The 16480-nt window shown below is 40.5% G+C and overlaps 1 protein-coding gene across 1 annotated transcript in view; it reads right to left on the bottom strand.

The window, feature by feature from the left end:
* ttll11 (tubulin tyrosine ligase-like family, member 11) overlaps positions 1-12260 on the bottom strand; it is a 53160-nt gene extending 40900 nt beyond the window's left edge. Inside the window, exons 1-3 of the mRNA XM_066712741.1 lie at positions 11241-12260; positions 7526-7625; positions 3786-3919 (exon numbers count right to left, since the gene is read on the bottom strand). Of these exons, the coding sequence (XP_066568838.1) occupies positions 3786-3919; positions 7526-7625; positions 11241-11819 (813 nt within the window). The 5' untranslated portion in view covers positions 11820-12260. The remainder of the gene's footprint in view (positions 1-3785; positions 3920-7525; positions 7626-11240) is intronic.
* Positions 12261-16480: the final 4220 nt, after the last annotated feature.

Raw genomic sequence — 16480 nt, 5'->3', positions numbered from 1 at the left:
CATATGAATTTAAAATATCTTTTTATCTACTACTACTATATCTATCTGTTAAGTACAGACATGCTTTTAGCACATTCTTGGATCAAAGATTCTCTGACTGATTTAAGTTAAATGTGCACAAGAGGTCTTTATAGTACATGCTTTTTTTCATACGTCAATAACACGGGAGAACTGCAACTAAGGATATCTGCTCACAAAGCTGTGACGTGAAGCATCAGATTATTAAAGTATCTTTAATTAATCCTGAATTAATTACTGACAATCTTGTATTTAACCATTTTACTTGAACACAAACAATATAGTATACATGACTAATGCAGTGCCTAGTAGTATATCTATACAACTCATTATAGACAAGTTAGCTAATTTACCTACTGACATCAGAATAATATCCCCTCATAGTTCTTCAGTAGTTTGTAGTCTGCTTCCATTTACAGAAATAATGTAAAGGTATGGTACCAATGTAAAGGTTGGTATATAGTGGTATTGCCATAATTTGAGCCTGCTGTATCCCAAAATGCTGTATACCAAGCTCAATGTAGTGTTTTAAGCACTCAAAATGGCAAAACAACTAAATGGTCACCATTTTGACCAAATTTTGTTCAAACTTCTCAGTGTATTCAAATATAACTGTGATCTTGGACTCTTCCCTCTCTTCTCTGTTTTGGAGGTCTGCGGTTTCCCTAGTGGAACCACCAAAGCTTGTCCATCTATCAACCAGGCTATCCGTCCTGGCGACGTCTGCTCATATCCGCTAATGCGAGTGGGACAGAGAGAATCTCGGAGTATTTGATCTAAGCTGACTAGTTGTATTCGGTGTGTGTCTGCCTGCTTTTGGGACATGGTAGACATCTAAGAAAGTCAACGCTAATTGTTATTGTGAGCTGGGTCAGGGCTGGGACTCCACCAGATCCCCGTCTGCTTTTGACATGGAGAGGAGCACTGGATCCATCTGTTGTAGGCTGATCGATTGCTGCTCTGCTTGCTAGGCACTCGCTAGGGACTCTCAATGTATCGATCGATGAAATGGATCAAGATTTATTTATTTTAATATGAATAATACATACGTGTCCCTTGTCATTTCTACATACTAAACTGTAGAGGGAATGCATGTCGGGACTGTGGCACATCTCAACTTACACACATGGCAGTTGACAGTCATACTGGATATAAACACTTTGGAAGGGTCTAGTTTACTGCTTGGATGAATACAAATACATGATTTCTGATCTGGGCTGCAGTGAAGTTTATAATCCGTACGACTCCCCAGAATGGTGCTACAATTGAGAAGAATTACAGTAGAAGGGACATGATCTTTTTTTTGTAAAATGTTGTAAATGTTTTAAAGCCATTCAATGAAACATCGGATGTATTTCCACTGATTGAAATTATGTTTGGGTAGGAAAAGAGTTCAAGATCATAGTTACTTTCCAATTAACTGAAGTGATATTCAGCCAAATTGGAAACCATTTTGTATCTTCCCATTTTGAGGGTTTACAACACACAGATGAAAAAGTGTTCTTCTCTTAACTACTGTGTAGTCTGTGCAGCAGTGTTCACAAAATATCTGGTACAGGTGTTATTTTATGGATAGCAGTCCTAGATCATTAATATAACTATTGAAATGTTTCTCCCTGCAGTGCTTTTGGATGCAGACGCCCAGTCTTGTTCCAAAGAGCTCCCTCAGCACAAACATACACTAATGCCTCTCCATGATTCACAAAATACACACATTTAAATATCAGGCATATTGCAAATCATGTCATCTCCTATCCCCCCCCCCCCCCCCCGAGGACATAATGACACCATCCACCTTGTACTTATAAACCTACTTTACTTTAACCTACTTACTATCAATACATCTCCTCCTCTTACATACCATGCAATCGTACGGAGGACTATAAACAGACCTAATTGCATTGATTTGTCGGAATCCCACCGGGGTTTATTAACGACCCGAGGATATTTGTTTAACTGAGGGAATCGTTTTTAAATGGTTACTGCCAAGCAATGCTGGCTTACTGTTGGATGAGAGAGAGAGAGAAAAAAAAAAAAAACCTGAACAGCGAATACAGCATTCCCCTCACACTCGGCGGACAGGATGCTCCCAACGCCACGGTATCTGCTACACAACACTCGCCCTCATTAACCAGCCAGCGTGCCGTGCATTGAGTTTTACCACAGGCTCTCATTGACATGCGGGGTGGCAACGGTGCGAGCAGAGCATCCGGCAGCATTCATCATCATGAACCTTAAAGACCCAAATGGGGGCAATAAAGTCGATGCCTTTTAGTTTCCATATGGAGCCTGATAGTTGCCTTTTTGCTAACTCATCCATTCTCCCCATCAGTGCATCGATAATGGCACCAACACATGTGAAGCCCTTCCCAAAACTTCACTTGAATACGGATCTTTTTTCTTTTTAACTTCTTAACTCATCACTACTGTTTTTTCCCTTCCCATAGCTCCATGAAATCCCCATGCTTGCATCTCCCGTATCCAGTGATTCGGATTGAACCCATTACTGTTTTCAAGAGATTTGGTGCCACCTTGTGTCTGCAGGAGTCCTGCTGTTACTCAAACACTCTGTAAAGTTGCCTCCTCTCATGTCACTGTTTAGAATTGTGGTTTTCATTTAAACATACTACTCTTACTGCATAAGCTTCATAATGTAATTAGTTAAGGCATTAATAAGATGATGTAGTTGCTACATAATGGTAACTACATTCTACTGACAAAGCTCTAACTGAAAAGACGAGTTAAATAAAACATCTCAAGGGCTAATACATTTATATTTTTCTATATAAAACATCCATCCTACAGATTCTTGGATGCCACCCTGTGTCCTGGTGTTTCCTGTTGGTTCTCATTCCAACTTAACTTTGCTTTATTAAACCTATACTAATCATAATAAACACTTATTTCCATAAAGAACAAGAGAAAAATGCCCTGTCATTATCATCATCATCAATATTACTAAACTACATATTCTTACAGCAGAGTATTTTGCTTTTATAGATTTTCCTTCTCCTAGAGAAAGGCCTTTACTTTAAGACTTAGTTAAAAATGATTAATTCAATTAAAGTGAATGAATAATAAACAAAATAGCATTAAGATGAAAGTAAGTTCTTAAATATGGGAAATTATAACTACATCTTTGTAAGCCAACTGCTTGTTTTGTAATCAGATCTTTAATACAGTGCTTTGTTTCAGAAATAAGCGTTGTATGAAAGACATTGATCAGAGGGAACTTGGTTTGTTATTTGTGTACAAACATAAGACTTACAACAGGCATGTCCTGTATTGACTTGGCTCAATGCTTTAAATGCCAAGCACCTGGCAAAGGGAACAATGTACCAGAATAAGGGCAGCAAGACTAAAGTCATAATGGGATGCAGAAATCACAGTGGGACTCCAGTACTGGGCTTGAAAACAGCGACTCGATTTGATTCGATTCAGGATCTATTTGGTGCAGCGCTTTTTGCAAACAAATCAGAACAGAGCAGGGATTAGCAGCACAACACAATCCTCTCCAGTGATCCTAATACTTGATGTATCAAGGCTGGGCACAAAGGCAACTGAGAACTGAGTTAAATAGTCCTGGATTTTAGTACCCGAAAGACATTTTGCCCCATCTTGTGGCTGAAGTAAGTAAGTATGTGTCAGGAATCGTCTGTTTGTAAACAAGTCACACATGCCGGGGATACAGGGAGTTTTGCTTATAGAAGGGATATATATATATATATATATATATATATATATATATATAAAATAATGTACCGTACCTGAGTTGAGAAAAGCTGGTACTCCTCAGGCAGGATCCACGAGCGAGGGTAGAAGTTGTATTCTTCTGGAAACAGCTCCTGCATTGTGCGCACCGCTCGACTCAGGTTTATTTTGCGTAGCATCTCTATCATGCCTGTGGGTCCATGGGGACAAATACACAGAGAGCTTTGTAATTTCCTTATTCCTGCATAACAAGCTGATGTAATGTAAAGCATGATCATGTCTATTTATTCATTACTTTATCAGACTATTATTTAATCTATTTATATTTCCCCCCTCAAACTTAGACACAAAGTTATGAACACAGATGTTTTTTTTCTCGTTTTGACAGAGGCATTTGTTTTAATATCTAATATTCCCCCGGGGTGAAAACATCCCAACCAAACTACGTGCATTTCTGAATAAACATGCAATAACTGCAGGATCTATTTCCACAGCAGGTCAATTAAAAAGGAACATCTACCCAAAAAATGCTGATTTGCACAACACGAAAATTACACAGCTGGTAGAGATGTCTGACAGTGTACCTGCAGATGCAAAAGATCAGTCTTTTGCACATGTTGTTTGCTCTCCAAGGACTGTCGAATATCTCCAGACTGAAAGTAATATTTGCTGATACAGTTAATCTGCACTCATCAAATCTTTAAATGCATTTGAAATTAATTTAAATAAAGTGACTGTCATCATCAGAGACAAAATCAGTTATATGATCAAGGCACTCAATGACATGCTTTGAGGCTTATTACCAATATCCGCACATTTGATTTGTAAAGCCCACTGATAATGTTTTAAAGACCACTGGTAAAAAACAATCAATCCAACAGGAAGTCTGTATTTTACCCATGAAGTTGCCACCTGAGCCGAGCACTTGGTATTCTGCTGCTGAAAATCACTCCAAATGCATCCCTTTTTTCACAGGCTTCTAGTTAAATTAAATGCACATTTCACCAAACACTGTAGTGTTAAAGGGCCTCCCTCAAGACGTTGCGTATAGATGTGCAAAGTGTAAAATTAGTTTCCATTCAAGTTGAAGAATTACGTCCCATGTTAACACAAAAGGCTAAAAGATATTTGTCACTCTGCTGTAGATGCTGAAAGAAGTGTATCTTCTTATGGACATGTATTTACAGAACAATGTCAATCTGACAGAAGGCAGGGTTAACCAACTGCCGACGCTTACATTTAATAGGAAATGCTTTCATGAAACTGTAAAAGTGTCAATGAATGTGCTGCTTGCGTTATTATTATCATGATTGTAATATGTTACAGCATTGAAATTCAGTATTTTATATCAACTGTTCCAGGAATCATTGTTGATGTTTTTGGTGTTGTTTTTTTGGTATTTTTTTTTACAAATAGTTTTCCTACTAGTAAGTTAAGCCATTTAAATTACTTATTTACAGATTCTAAGAAAAAATATTGGAAAGTGTGTAATAGCAGTGAAGGGAATCGTGAGCTTATTAATCAGTAAGTGGTTAACTTAAGTGGACTACATGGCCACCTTGTGGGAGTTGGAATGAAGTGCAGCCTAAACAGCATAAAACACAGGGCCCAACCTACATTTCCAGTGCCTTGCAAATGTATTCAGACCCAAATTTCTCATATTACTGAATTGCAAATGGTACATTGACATTTCTTTCTGTTTTCAGATTTTATTTTAAAACACAAACTCAAAATCAATCATTCTAAGGTGACACTGGTTTTATGTTGGGAAAAATGAATAAGAAAAATACAAATTTGAAATATGGTATAAATATGATATATATCGTGATGGAGCGTATATTCCCAGATATGGATTGGTAGGCTTTAGGACCATGGGGGTTGAGGAAGGTACACTGCATCTTGGGTAAGGAAGCTGAAGCCAAGGAGACGATGTAATTGATTATCCAGGGCTGGGCTTAATGGGGTGATTGGAGAAACTTGGTGAGAATCACTTAAAAGCACATGGGAACAAAGGGAAAGAAAAGAGAGAACAAATGGGAATGAGAGGAAAAGAAAAGCAAGGTGTGGCTGTGTATTTATTTTTAATAATTACGGGGTAAACAGAACCAGCGGTCCCTGATGAGTTTAGATCATCTTTGTATATCTGAAGACTTAGAGACAGGTTAGGTTTTGCTTGTTTGCGTTTCAGAACTGAATAATAAATACACACCACGGCATTTCTTCGTATACCAGGGTGTGTGTTTCTGGGTTTAGGAGACAAGTGAGACGCTTGCCAAGCAAGTAACTGGAGGTTTCGTCAGCATAGGGAAGCTGATCCTTTACATGAGATAGATAGATATAGATATAGATATAGATATAGATATAGATATATATGAGAGAGAGAGAGAGAGAGAGAGAGAGAGAAAATAAATTACACTGGGGACTAAGGGCCATTTGTTTTGTGTATAAATACATTTTATTAATATATATTAAACAAAAGTGTGAGTGTATATATATATTGATTGATTAATTTCCATTTCAACAGTGAAAACTGGTGATTGAGTGGATTTGATTTGGTCCTAGGCAGAAACTTTCATGATCTAAAGTTCAGTCTTGAAAACTAATATGATGATTCAGCATCATCACTCCATTCTTTGAGAACTCTCTCTCTCTTTACAGCCCTAAGAGTACCAGCATAAAACAGTGCTCCCCTGTCCCAAAAACACATTACTTTTTTCCTCTAGTACTTTCACATCTATTGTATAAATATGCATGTCTGTCAGCATCAGGTCTTGAATGATGCACAAGGCCGAGCTGCCACACAGAGCTGTGTTTGAGTCTCCGTTCTGGACTTGATGTGTTGTTGTAGCCATCCGTTATCTCTGTGTGAAGGCCGTGCATTTAAATGAGGCAGGTCTCGCCACCCATCTATCTGTGCATCCGTAGATTCGTTTGAAAGGGCTGCACTTTAAAATAAAGTTCACTGCGGTGAAAATCCACTGAATATTAAACACGAAAGAGTGGACTGAACTTATTTTATAAGCTAAATACAGAAAAAAGAAAGACAATAAAAGTGGTAGACAGTACCGATGGCGCGTACCGTCAATAGCAGGTGTAATGTGTGGATTATTTTAATATATTCATTTTGTTAGCCACGTTGTGAATATGTAGACAATTGCACATTACTGTTTAAAAAAAACATGCGAGTTGCCATCGACTAAATTAGTTTAAATAAATAAAATACATACATGTTATTTTAAAATCCATGCTGCCACGCATCTCTAGTTGTGGCACTTTCAAACCCCTAGATGAATACTATGCTGCTATTGTAGGTTTTATTTAAATGCTGAGAACTGGTTACTAATTAAACTGAAAGACAGCATGCACAAATGATCCCAAGTTACATGCATAAAACTGAATAAATATTTTAAGACACTGACTGCATTAGCTTTTATTCTTATTATTATTAGTAGTATTACCTAAGTAAGCTCAGTAAATATCTTCTGTAAGGTTCAGTAAGAAACTGTACAGCTAACAAAGTTATTTTACAGATCCGTGTTATATTATAGATTCAACGGCAAACTTACTTATATCCAGGGAATTCAACAATACACTACAAATATCTAGAGCAGCTATTACCCTCCTGGATAAGGAATAAATAATAATAAAAATAATAATTACCAGTCCCTTCAGTGTGAAAAATGTACCTGTGTTTGCTGTCGAATGTATTCATTAATACAATACGCAGCAGTGTACAGCAGCCTGTTTCCTCTCCTGCCATGATTGTCTACGTCCTCGTGAGGGTAGTATACTGTACCTGGGAATTTGTTGACTTGGCCTGAGAAGATGTTTTCATTGTCATGGAAAGACACACCATGCCAGTATATATCGCAGGCGACACGGCGGCCGATGGGAAACTGTTAAAAACAAGAATGATGCGCTTTTTAAGAGATGCTATATTTCAATCCTCACCAGCAATAATAAGCTTATGCAAAACAGATACTTTATTCTGGAAGCTTGACAGCACACATTCCAAAAAGAATGGGTCTCAATTTAGTTTCACTCCATTCAGATGCTGTGTTGTAGTGCCACTCATTGACAGAACTAAACCTAAAGTGATTGTTTGCTGTAGGAGTTGAAGAGCTGTGTGTCAAAACCTGTGTAAAAGCACTGATCTGCCTCGATCTGTAGAGCCACACATATTACAGTGTTACAGCGAGTTACAGCGAAGGTGTTTTCTATGAAACGTAAGTGACTTACAAGGACACTGCCTTCAAATCTGATTACAGACACCCGCTGCGCCTTCTAATAAGGATAACAGCTGTTATATACTATCTACGTTAGATAAACAGTTTAATTAAAATGACAAAACTGGAGCATTTCAGAACTCATGTACTGAAAAGGGTGATTTAAGACGCCAATTTGTAATGCAACGAAGTTCAAAGGATGGAGGAAAGCCAGAGCAAGGTGGAGGTGTGAAATAAAGAGGCTTTATACTTCAAAAGCCTTATGAAGGAGTAAAGGCATTTCTGTGTTTCACCTTTTGTTTTCTTTGAGTCTCTGATCTCATGAAATGTAATTCCTCAGTCCAGATCCCTGTTCTTATGTAACAGCGCTGGCTGATTTCAGATCACGCACAGCGAGGAGATGAGTCACAGAGCATGATCCTGCAGGTGTCGTGGCTTCCAGCCATCTCAGTTCAGCATGACTTCAGCGGTGCTACAGTCATGGCCCATATCGGACTCGGTGATGCTTAAAGCCAAAGGACTGGACGTGCCGAATCCGTCTTCTAGCACCGTAGAGCCCCGCTCCTCCAGAATAACTAATTTAGAGTATTTAACCCGCTCATTAAAAGACTGCAAAAACAGTTTTGAATTCTTTATTATTTCATTGTGCAGTGCAGGTTTGTTGACATGTTGACTGTTGACATGGAAAAAAACTATAACATTGCAAGCAATCTATGAGTTAATTCTCTACTTTATTACAAGTGTTTATTATTCTTACAACTTGAGAGAGAACTTCCCTTCTGTCTCCCTCTCCCAAGAGTTATCCTTACAAGAGTTTGTACAGGAATATAGCTGCCTTTTCAGTGCTGACTCAGAGCTCAGATGCATATTGTTCATAATGTGTTCCCAAAACAGGGCCTGTCTCTTCTTCTCTGTCATACTAATAAAATAATCAAATAAACACTTAGCAGAGTGCACATCTCCCTTGGCTCACCATGTGCTGAACTGTCCTCCATCTCTCTCCTGTTATAGGCTATATTGGATTATCCCAGATTACATTTAATCATTTCCCTTTGTAAAGACACGCCATATGCTTCTAGTCAGTTAACAGATGGTTCTGATTCACTTAAACTGCTGTATAATGCTCAGACACAGTGACTAAAACTACTTATTTTATTTCCATAATAATTAAACGTCACTGCAATCTGGACAGCTGTTTTCTTTCCTTGGTAACAACCTTAAATCTGCAATTATGAAATCGGTATAATGGGTACATATTTGAATGTTCTGCCTTTTTTAAGAATATAAACTCTATACAAATGCTTTCTATTCTTAAATAGCATTTAAATAAAATTATTGTTTCCAGCTTCTTCCACATTCACCCCCATAAAAAACAACAATATAATACTCTACAGGCTGCAACTTGGCAACTTCCAAGCTGTCTATATGCAGATTTTTGTAATTATGTATTTGTATAATTTGCATGTTTGCTTCTGTATCTTAGTGCAATGTAATATTAATATGCAATATATATCCCAGCATAACTTCTCTAAATATTTACATGAAAACATGAACTACATGAACCTGCGTGCCCTTGTATACAGTGATTGTGTTATAGTTTACAGAACAAAATAGTTAGTAGAAAAGCATAGCAGACTGAAAAGGTTGTAGTCATTGGGTGGGAGGCCATCAAAACTAGTAAGTCTATTCTATACTTCAGATACAAGTCTTCTGTACTACCATGAATAATAGTCAGCTATACATGTGTTACTGTAGATATCAAAACGTTAAATATGAAGAACCCAGAGATGTATACCTAATATGCATGTGCTTGTGTAGCCTATTTCTATTGAGATTGTATTGTTATCCATCTGTCCATCCAAATTCTGCTTCATTCTGTCCAGGATGGCAATTATTATTTGAAACCTTGGCTATTGAACTTTAAGATCTCACATCTTAACGTCCAGACAATACTATATGAAGAGTACACAGTAAGAATGTACTTTTTTTAGATGTATGTTTATTAACGTATTTACAGGGGTCTTTTAATGGATGTATGGAGTTTGCTTCTTAATAGTCCTAACTTTTTTCTTTCCCAGCCCACAAGAGTGTGAAGGTCAAGAGGTAACCACAATGTCAATTAACGGATTCATAAATGTATTATGCGCCACCGTCATTTTAGACTAACATTTGGCATTCAGTCATCTGTAACTGAATCCCTATAATTAATCATGCAGTTTCAAGTTGCACTTCAGTGTTTTTATATTAAATATTTAGACTAAAGAACCAAGTCTAGTATGTGTGTGCGTGTCAGAGTTTGGTTGTTGGATCTTCAAATCAATAGAAAGTCAATAGGGCTGTGTGTTTTTAAAACCCACCCTTAAGTATCCATATTGGTTTTGACTTCTTGATGCAATATTTAATGAAGACTCTGATCTCCCTGATGTTGAAATACTGGACGGTCACATTGATTTTTAGTTTTAGACGAGCCTCCCCGCTCAGTACCCCGCAGTCTGTGCCTGTGCATCGTGTGATTCCCTTTGAACTCAGACTCAGACTGACCGAGAGAAGAGGCTCTTCTCCGCACAGCACGGCGCTGGTCTGCAGTGTTGACACAGTGAAAGCACATCCCTGCACTGGAGCCTGGTGCACATCCCTGCACTGGAGCCTGGTGCACATCCCTGCACTGGAGCCTGGTGCACATCCCTGCACTGGAGCCTGGTGCACATCCCTGCACTGGAGCCTGGTGCACATCCCTGCACTGGAGCCTGGTGCACATCCCTGCACTGGAGCCTGGTGCACATCCCTGCATGGGGCTCCTTGTTTGGCCACTCACAACATCACGGCTGTATGACCTTGTACGGTTTGGAAAGTGGAAGTGCATTTCGGCATTTTCCTATGGCCATTCTCCAACTAACCAAGGGCATTATTAAATGTACAAACTAGGACATTATTAAAGCGCTGTATTGTGCCGCAAAAAAATGTTGCTTTTGTGCTGCACGATGCGGACACTGTATCCGTCTCTTCTGTGAGCTGCATGCATACGCTACAAAGTACAAGAAGCTGACGTGTGGGCTACTTTATGATGTGTTTTGACTATGATCGCTTATGATGACAGATCGAGCATTTTCCTTTCAAACCCTGCGCATCCCCATGATTCACTCGGCTGCAGTGGGAACTTCACTGTGAGGATGCAGTCGTGCCGGTCATGGCGCACTAAGGGTGGGGTGGCATACAAACCCGAAGACCTATACCCGGAGTAAACAATGTGTAAACACCCATTAACATTACTCTGGTGTCACTCACCTCTTTCCACTTGAGTTGTCGGATACTGACTTTCAGCGCCTCCAGGGAGGTCTTCGCCTTCGAGCTGTCCACGGAGACGGGCTTCCTCTTCTTGGACGCCCGGTTGCCGTCCTCCCTGCCCTGCTGGCCTCTCCCCTCCCTGGCCCCGGCCGTGCCGTTGCTCTCGGCTTTCCCTTGTAGGATCTTCCCGGTGCCTGTGATTTGCAGCCCCGTCTCGGTGCTGCCCCGGTTCTGCAGCAGCAGCTTCCTGGCCGGGGTCTCCATCGGGGCAGGCTCGGCTCCCGGGGTCTCCTCTTTGCCGTCCAGGCGTTTGCTCCGGCTCTTGCTCCTCGCCCTGCTGCTGCCGATGCCGCCGGTGGTGCTCAGGGCGCTCCTGGCCTCCCTCCTCCCTGCGGCAGGGGCGAGGGATCCCGGCGGGGATGCCGACACCAGTGCCAGCTCCTCCAGCGCCGCCTCCCTCTCGGGCCGCTCGCCGGCGGGTCTCATGTGCTGGAGCTGCGCTTTAACTTTGCCATCCCGGCCGCTCATGCTGTAGTACAGCCTCCGCGCACAGCACACGGCGTGAGAAACGCCCGGCATCAACAGCGACCTCTCCGCGCGTCGCCCCTTTCTGTGGACACTGTACCCGTGTGTGTGCAGCGCCAGCCGGCCAGCTCTGAAATCTCACACGGAGCTGCTGACAGCGAGTTGGGGATCCAGGCCGGCAGAGTCCAGGGTGTCCAGGGTGTCCAGGGTGTCCATGCCCGCCCCGCTACAGCCACGCGTGTGTATAAACGCCCCTCCTGTGAGCTAGCGGTGCCGGGCGCAGACTCATAATGACAGCCAGCAGCGCCGGACAGCTCGGCCAGGTCCCGTCACTCCGAGTCGGTTTTGTGCATTCAAAACGGACGGGGTAGTCAGTGATCCTGGTCGGTAGTGCGCTGCCTCAGAGCAGCATCCAGCCCCTGTCAACACCGCCGCGCCGCTGGGCAGCCGGCCGAGTCCGCGGCGATATAACGGGCATCCCCGGCTTGTGTTGTGGTCCCGTTGACAACGCAACCGGACGGAAGCCTCGGAGGCACAAGGCGGTGCAGTACGGAGCGCACCAGCAAAACGCGAAGGCGGGCGAATTGGCCACATACAGCGGCTCTCGAAAGTATTCACCCCCTTGGACTTTTCCGCATTTCATGGATTTAATCAGGAGTTTTTGCCACTGATCAACACAGAAAATGTCCATAATGTCAAAGTGAAAATTATCTGCTCAATGAATTACAAATACAAAACAGAAAATAATTGAATAAGTAATAAGTAATCACCCCCGTCAGTCAATATTTGGTAGAGGCACCATTGGCAACAATTACAGCCATGAGTCTATGTGGATAAGTCTCTACCAGCTTTGCACATCTGGACACAGCAATTTATGCCCATTTTTTTTTTTTTTTTTTTTGCAAAAATGCTCAAGCTCCATCAAGTTGGATGGGGACCTCTGGTGAGCAGCAATTTTCAACTCTTTCCACATATTCTCAATTGGATTGAGGTCCGGGCTTTGACTGGGCCTCTCCAGGACATTGACCTTTTTATTTTTAAGCCACTCCAGTGTGGCTTTGGCTGTATGTTTGGGGTCATTGTCCTGCTGGAAGATTAATCGTCTCAGGTCCCAGGTCTCCTGCAGACGTCAGCAGGTTTTCTTCCAGGATTTCTCTGTATCGTTTTGCCCTCTATCTTTACAAAGTTTCCAGGCCCTGACTCAGAGAAGCATCCCCATAGCATGATGCTGTCACCACAATGCTTCACGGTAGGGATGGCGATCTCAGGATGATGTGCGGTGTTAGGCTTGCACCAAACGTAGCACTTAGCGTTGAGGCCAAAAAGCTCTATTTTGGTCTCATCACACCATAGAATCTTCCTCCATTTGGTCTCAATCTCGTACATGTCTTATGGCAAACTCTAGCCCAGATCTGATGTGAGTTTATTTTCTCCCATAAAGGCCACTTTTTTGAAGCACCCAGGCTATAGTTGATGTATGCACAGTGTCTCACAGCTCAGCCGCGTACTAACCAACTGTGGGACCTCCCAGAGACAGGTGTATTTATTTAACCTGAAATCATGTGACACACCTTAATTGCACAGAGGTGGACTCCATTCAACTAAATACATGACTTCTAAAGACAACTGGTTTCACCACAGCTCAATCAGGTGTGTCATAGCAAAGGGGGTGATTACTTATGCATTCAATTATGTTCTGTTTTGTATTTGTAAACAATGTGCAGATTATATTTTTCATTTTGACATTATGGACATTTCCTGTGTTGATCAGTTGTCAAAAACTGATTAAATCCATTCTGATTGCATGTTGTAATAATAAAATGTGGAAAAGTCCAAGGGGAGTGAATACTTTTGAGAGCCACTGTATGAAAGCAGTTGTTTCTAACGAAGGAAGCATTGAATGGTTTATATAACACATTTTAGTTGTTGTTGTTGTTATTATATATTTTTTGCAAACATCTTAATTCAAGGCTCAAATTGCACACATTACAAGGGGGTTAAACACTATAAAACTAATTTGGCAACACAGTAAATGACAAGAAGTAGTGTGTATTGTGTATTTGATCCATTATTTTGGTGTATTTCATTTAAAAGTAATTTGTCTAAAAGTGTAATGTAAATCTGTAAATTAATACACAAATAATAAAAGTGGGTTGTAGTACATATTTGGTCAGTAGAGGGCGGTAGTGTGTTTTTATCTTGGCCAACACTACTAGTGCTGATCGATCAGAAAGTCTTGCATTAGCAACCTGAATTAGTTTTAAAATTAGTTTTAAATATTTTAGGATGCTTACAATAGATTACTGCTTATGATATAGCGTTAATCCAAAATTCATTACTGCATCTCTCTTTTCATACTTACAAATATCAATCATAATTAAATGCTTAATTAGTACCACCCTGTCACGTGATTTGTTTCCATTATAATTCTTATTTTTATAGTGGTTTAGATCCACAAAATCTCTACAAATACGGATTACATATTTACGTGTTGTAGTGTATACAGAGCCGGTGCATGCCCATCGTGGTCCTTTAATGTAGGAATATTTTGTCCTCCCTTCCTTTATATATAATTTACCCACAGAATTATTTACTAGTTGTATTGAGGGGCTGATTATTACAATACAAGAAACAATTATCGGTAACAGCCTTCCTAAGAGCATGGGTTCATGGAAAGGTTGGGCTGGAAGGCTCTTCTACTATATAAGAACACTGACTTTTTAAAATAAAAACTGTAATACTTTGCTACAAACAAAACATCCAGCAAGCAAGGGTGTAAGAAATAGATTGCTTTATTGCTCCTGCGATCACATAATTTAATTAACTATTGAATTACATGCAAAAATGAAGTAATTCTACAAATAAACTAGTGCGTGTCTTTATAGCACAAACCCCCAAACGTACATGTTATCATAAGTGTGTTATTTAGCTTATTATATTATTTGATGTGTATTAAAATGAATAATTCTGTTGATTTACAGTGGACTCCAAGTGAGAACCAGTTAAACAGACAACCAAGCAGGTCAGCGAGGAAGACTCATAGGAACCATCGCACTGAGGGAGTGATGAAGAGTCCTCAGTCAACTGACCACAACACGTGTTTTGTACACCATAGGATTCTCTACCCATACCATTTGTAAAGGAAACTAGTGTGATATATATTTTATCCCAGCTTGTTTGAAGGAAACTGTATGCTACAGGGGTTTCAATCAAAAAGCACGTGGGCTGCATGAGGCCCGAGTAACGTACAAGCTTCTAAAATCGCTGCAATATCTTGGAATTCTCCTTTAAACTATGCGTCTTTTAAGAAAGCTCTCGGGTTCATCGCGTTAGTACAGTCTATTGCATGCCTGTATCAGCCAATTAGAGAGACAAATAAACATGGCCAACAAAGTGGCACGTAACGTTGCGTTATTGCTTTGTGTGAAGAACAAATCAGTGTGCTGCATTCATTTCGCTGTTGGTTTTGAAATAGGCTCTCGAAATGGCACCAAAGCAAAAGGTAGAGGAAGAGCACAGAAGATCCCAGTCGTTGGACAGATGAGTGGCCTATTTTCAATTAATTTCTAGGCAAGGCGATATTATGTCTGATTTGCAGTAGGCCTACTTCTGTTGTACTTATGAAAGATTATAACACACAAGGACACTGTGACACTGTGCCCTCGTCTCTCATTGGCCCAGCCCTTCAACCACTTCCAACTGGCTTCCTCTGATCCATGCATATATCACTTTGCTGCACTGGCCTGTTGCGAAGTCTTGTTGCAAGTCTGAGCATTCTTTCTGTGTCCGACCTTTGTTTTCTCTTTTGACCACTGACCCTTGTCTTCTCCCAATCATCCTGTTTGCTTGATCGCCTGACCATTAGCCTGCACCATTGACTACGAGTATTGCCTTGCCCTTGTCTACTGGCTACTGACCCGACCCTTCTCCTGCGCTCTGCACCTGGGTCCAGCATCCCAGGCACTCCCAGTTATTATTATGCCCAGAAAAAGGATATATAGATACAGTGCAGCTTTACATTTTTATAAGAGCCATAACAAAGGACTTTAATGTCCTTGAGGAGCTTTTAAGTTGGTCAAGTATGGGGGACCAGCACTTAAAGGACATTGTTCATACGTAGCAGGTATTGCAACAGGCGGAGTGCCGAATGACTGTGAGAATTGGTGGATTGGCTAATTGGGTGATTAATTTGTAATCTGACTTTATTAGACATTTCCAATTACACTGAAAAAGTGTTACCGGGCTGTTGTTGATTTTAATTGTATTTATGAATGGGTATTAATTACTTAGAATTAGTTCAACTGCTTCTTTTGAGTTATATCAATGGGACAAAACACTTTTCTTTACGAAATTTTTATTTTTATTTGAAAGAATCCTGTTTTTTGAGTTCAGTATTTCTTGGGCATGCACATTACATACCACTGTGACGTCAGTGATGCACGCAATGTCAAAATACGCGAGGGGAAAGATCCGAGGCGCCATAACTTTTTTCGATTTGATGTGCGAGGAATGTACTCAATAACCATTCATGTTTGCGTGTTATTCAGTTAATGCTTTAAACTAGTGAACGTTGTCAGTAAAATATTTGAATTTGTATTACATTTCGACATTTTTGTAATGTGTGCAAACAATCCTTGGTTACCTATAGCTAGGTAGTAAGCTTGGAGCATGAGCTGAGCTAAATACGTATTTCATTAATACATTGGTATGGTTCA

This window comes from Amia ocellicauda, chromosome 9 (genome assembly GCF_036373705.1).
Source record: "Amia ocellicauda isolate fAmiCal2 chromosome 9, fAmiCal2.hap1, whole genome shotgun sequence".
Taxonomy (NCBI): domain Eukaryota; kingdom Metazoa; phylum Chordata; class Actinopteri; order Amiiformes; family Amiidae; genus Amia; species Amia ocellicauda.
This window is presented reverse-complemented; position numbering and strand designations above follow the sequence as displayed.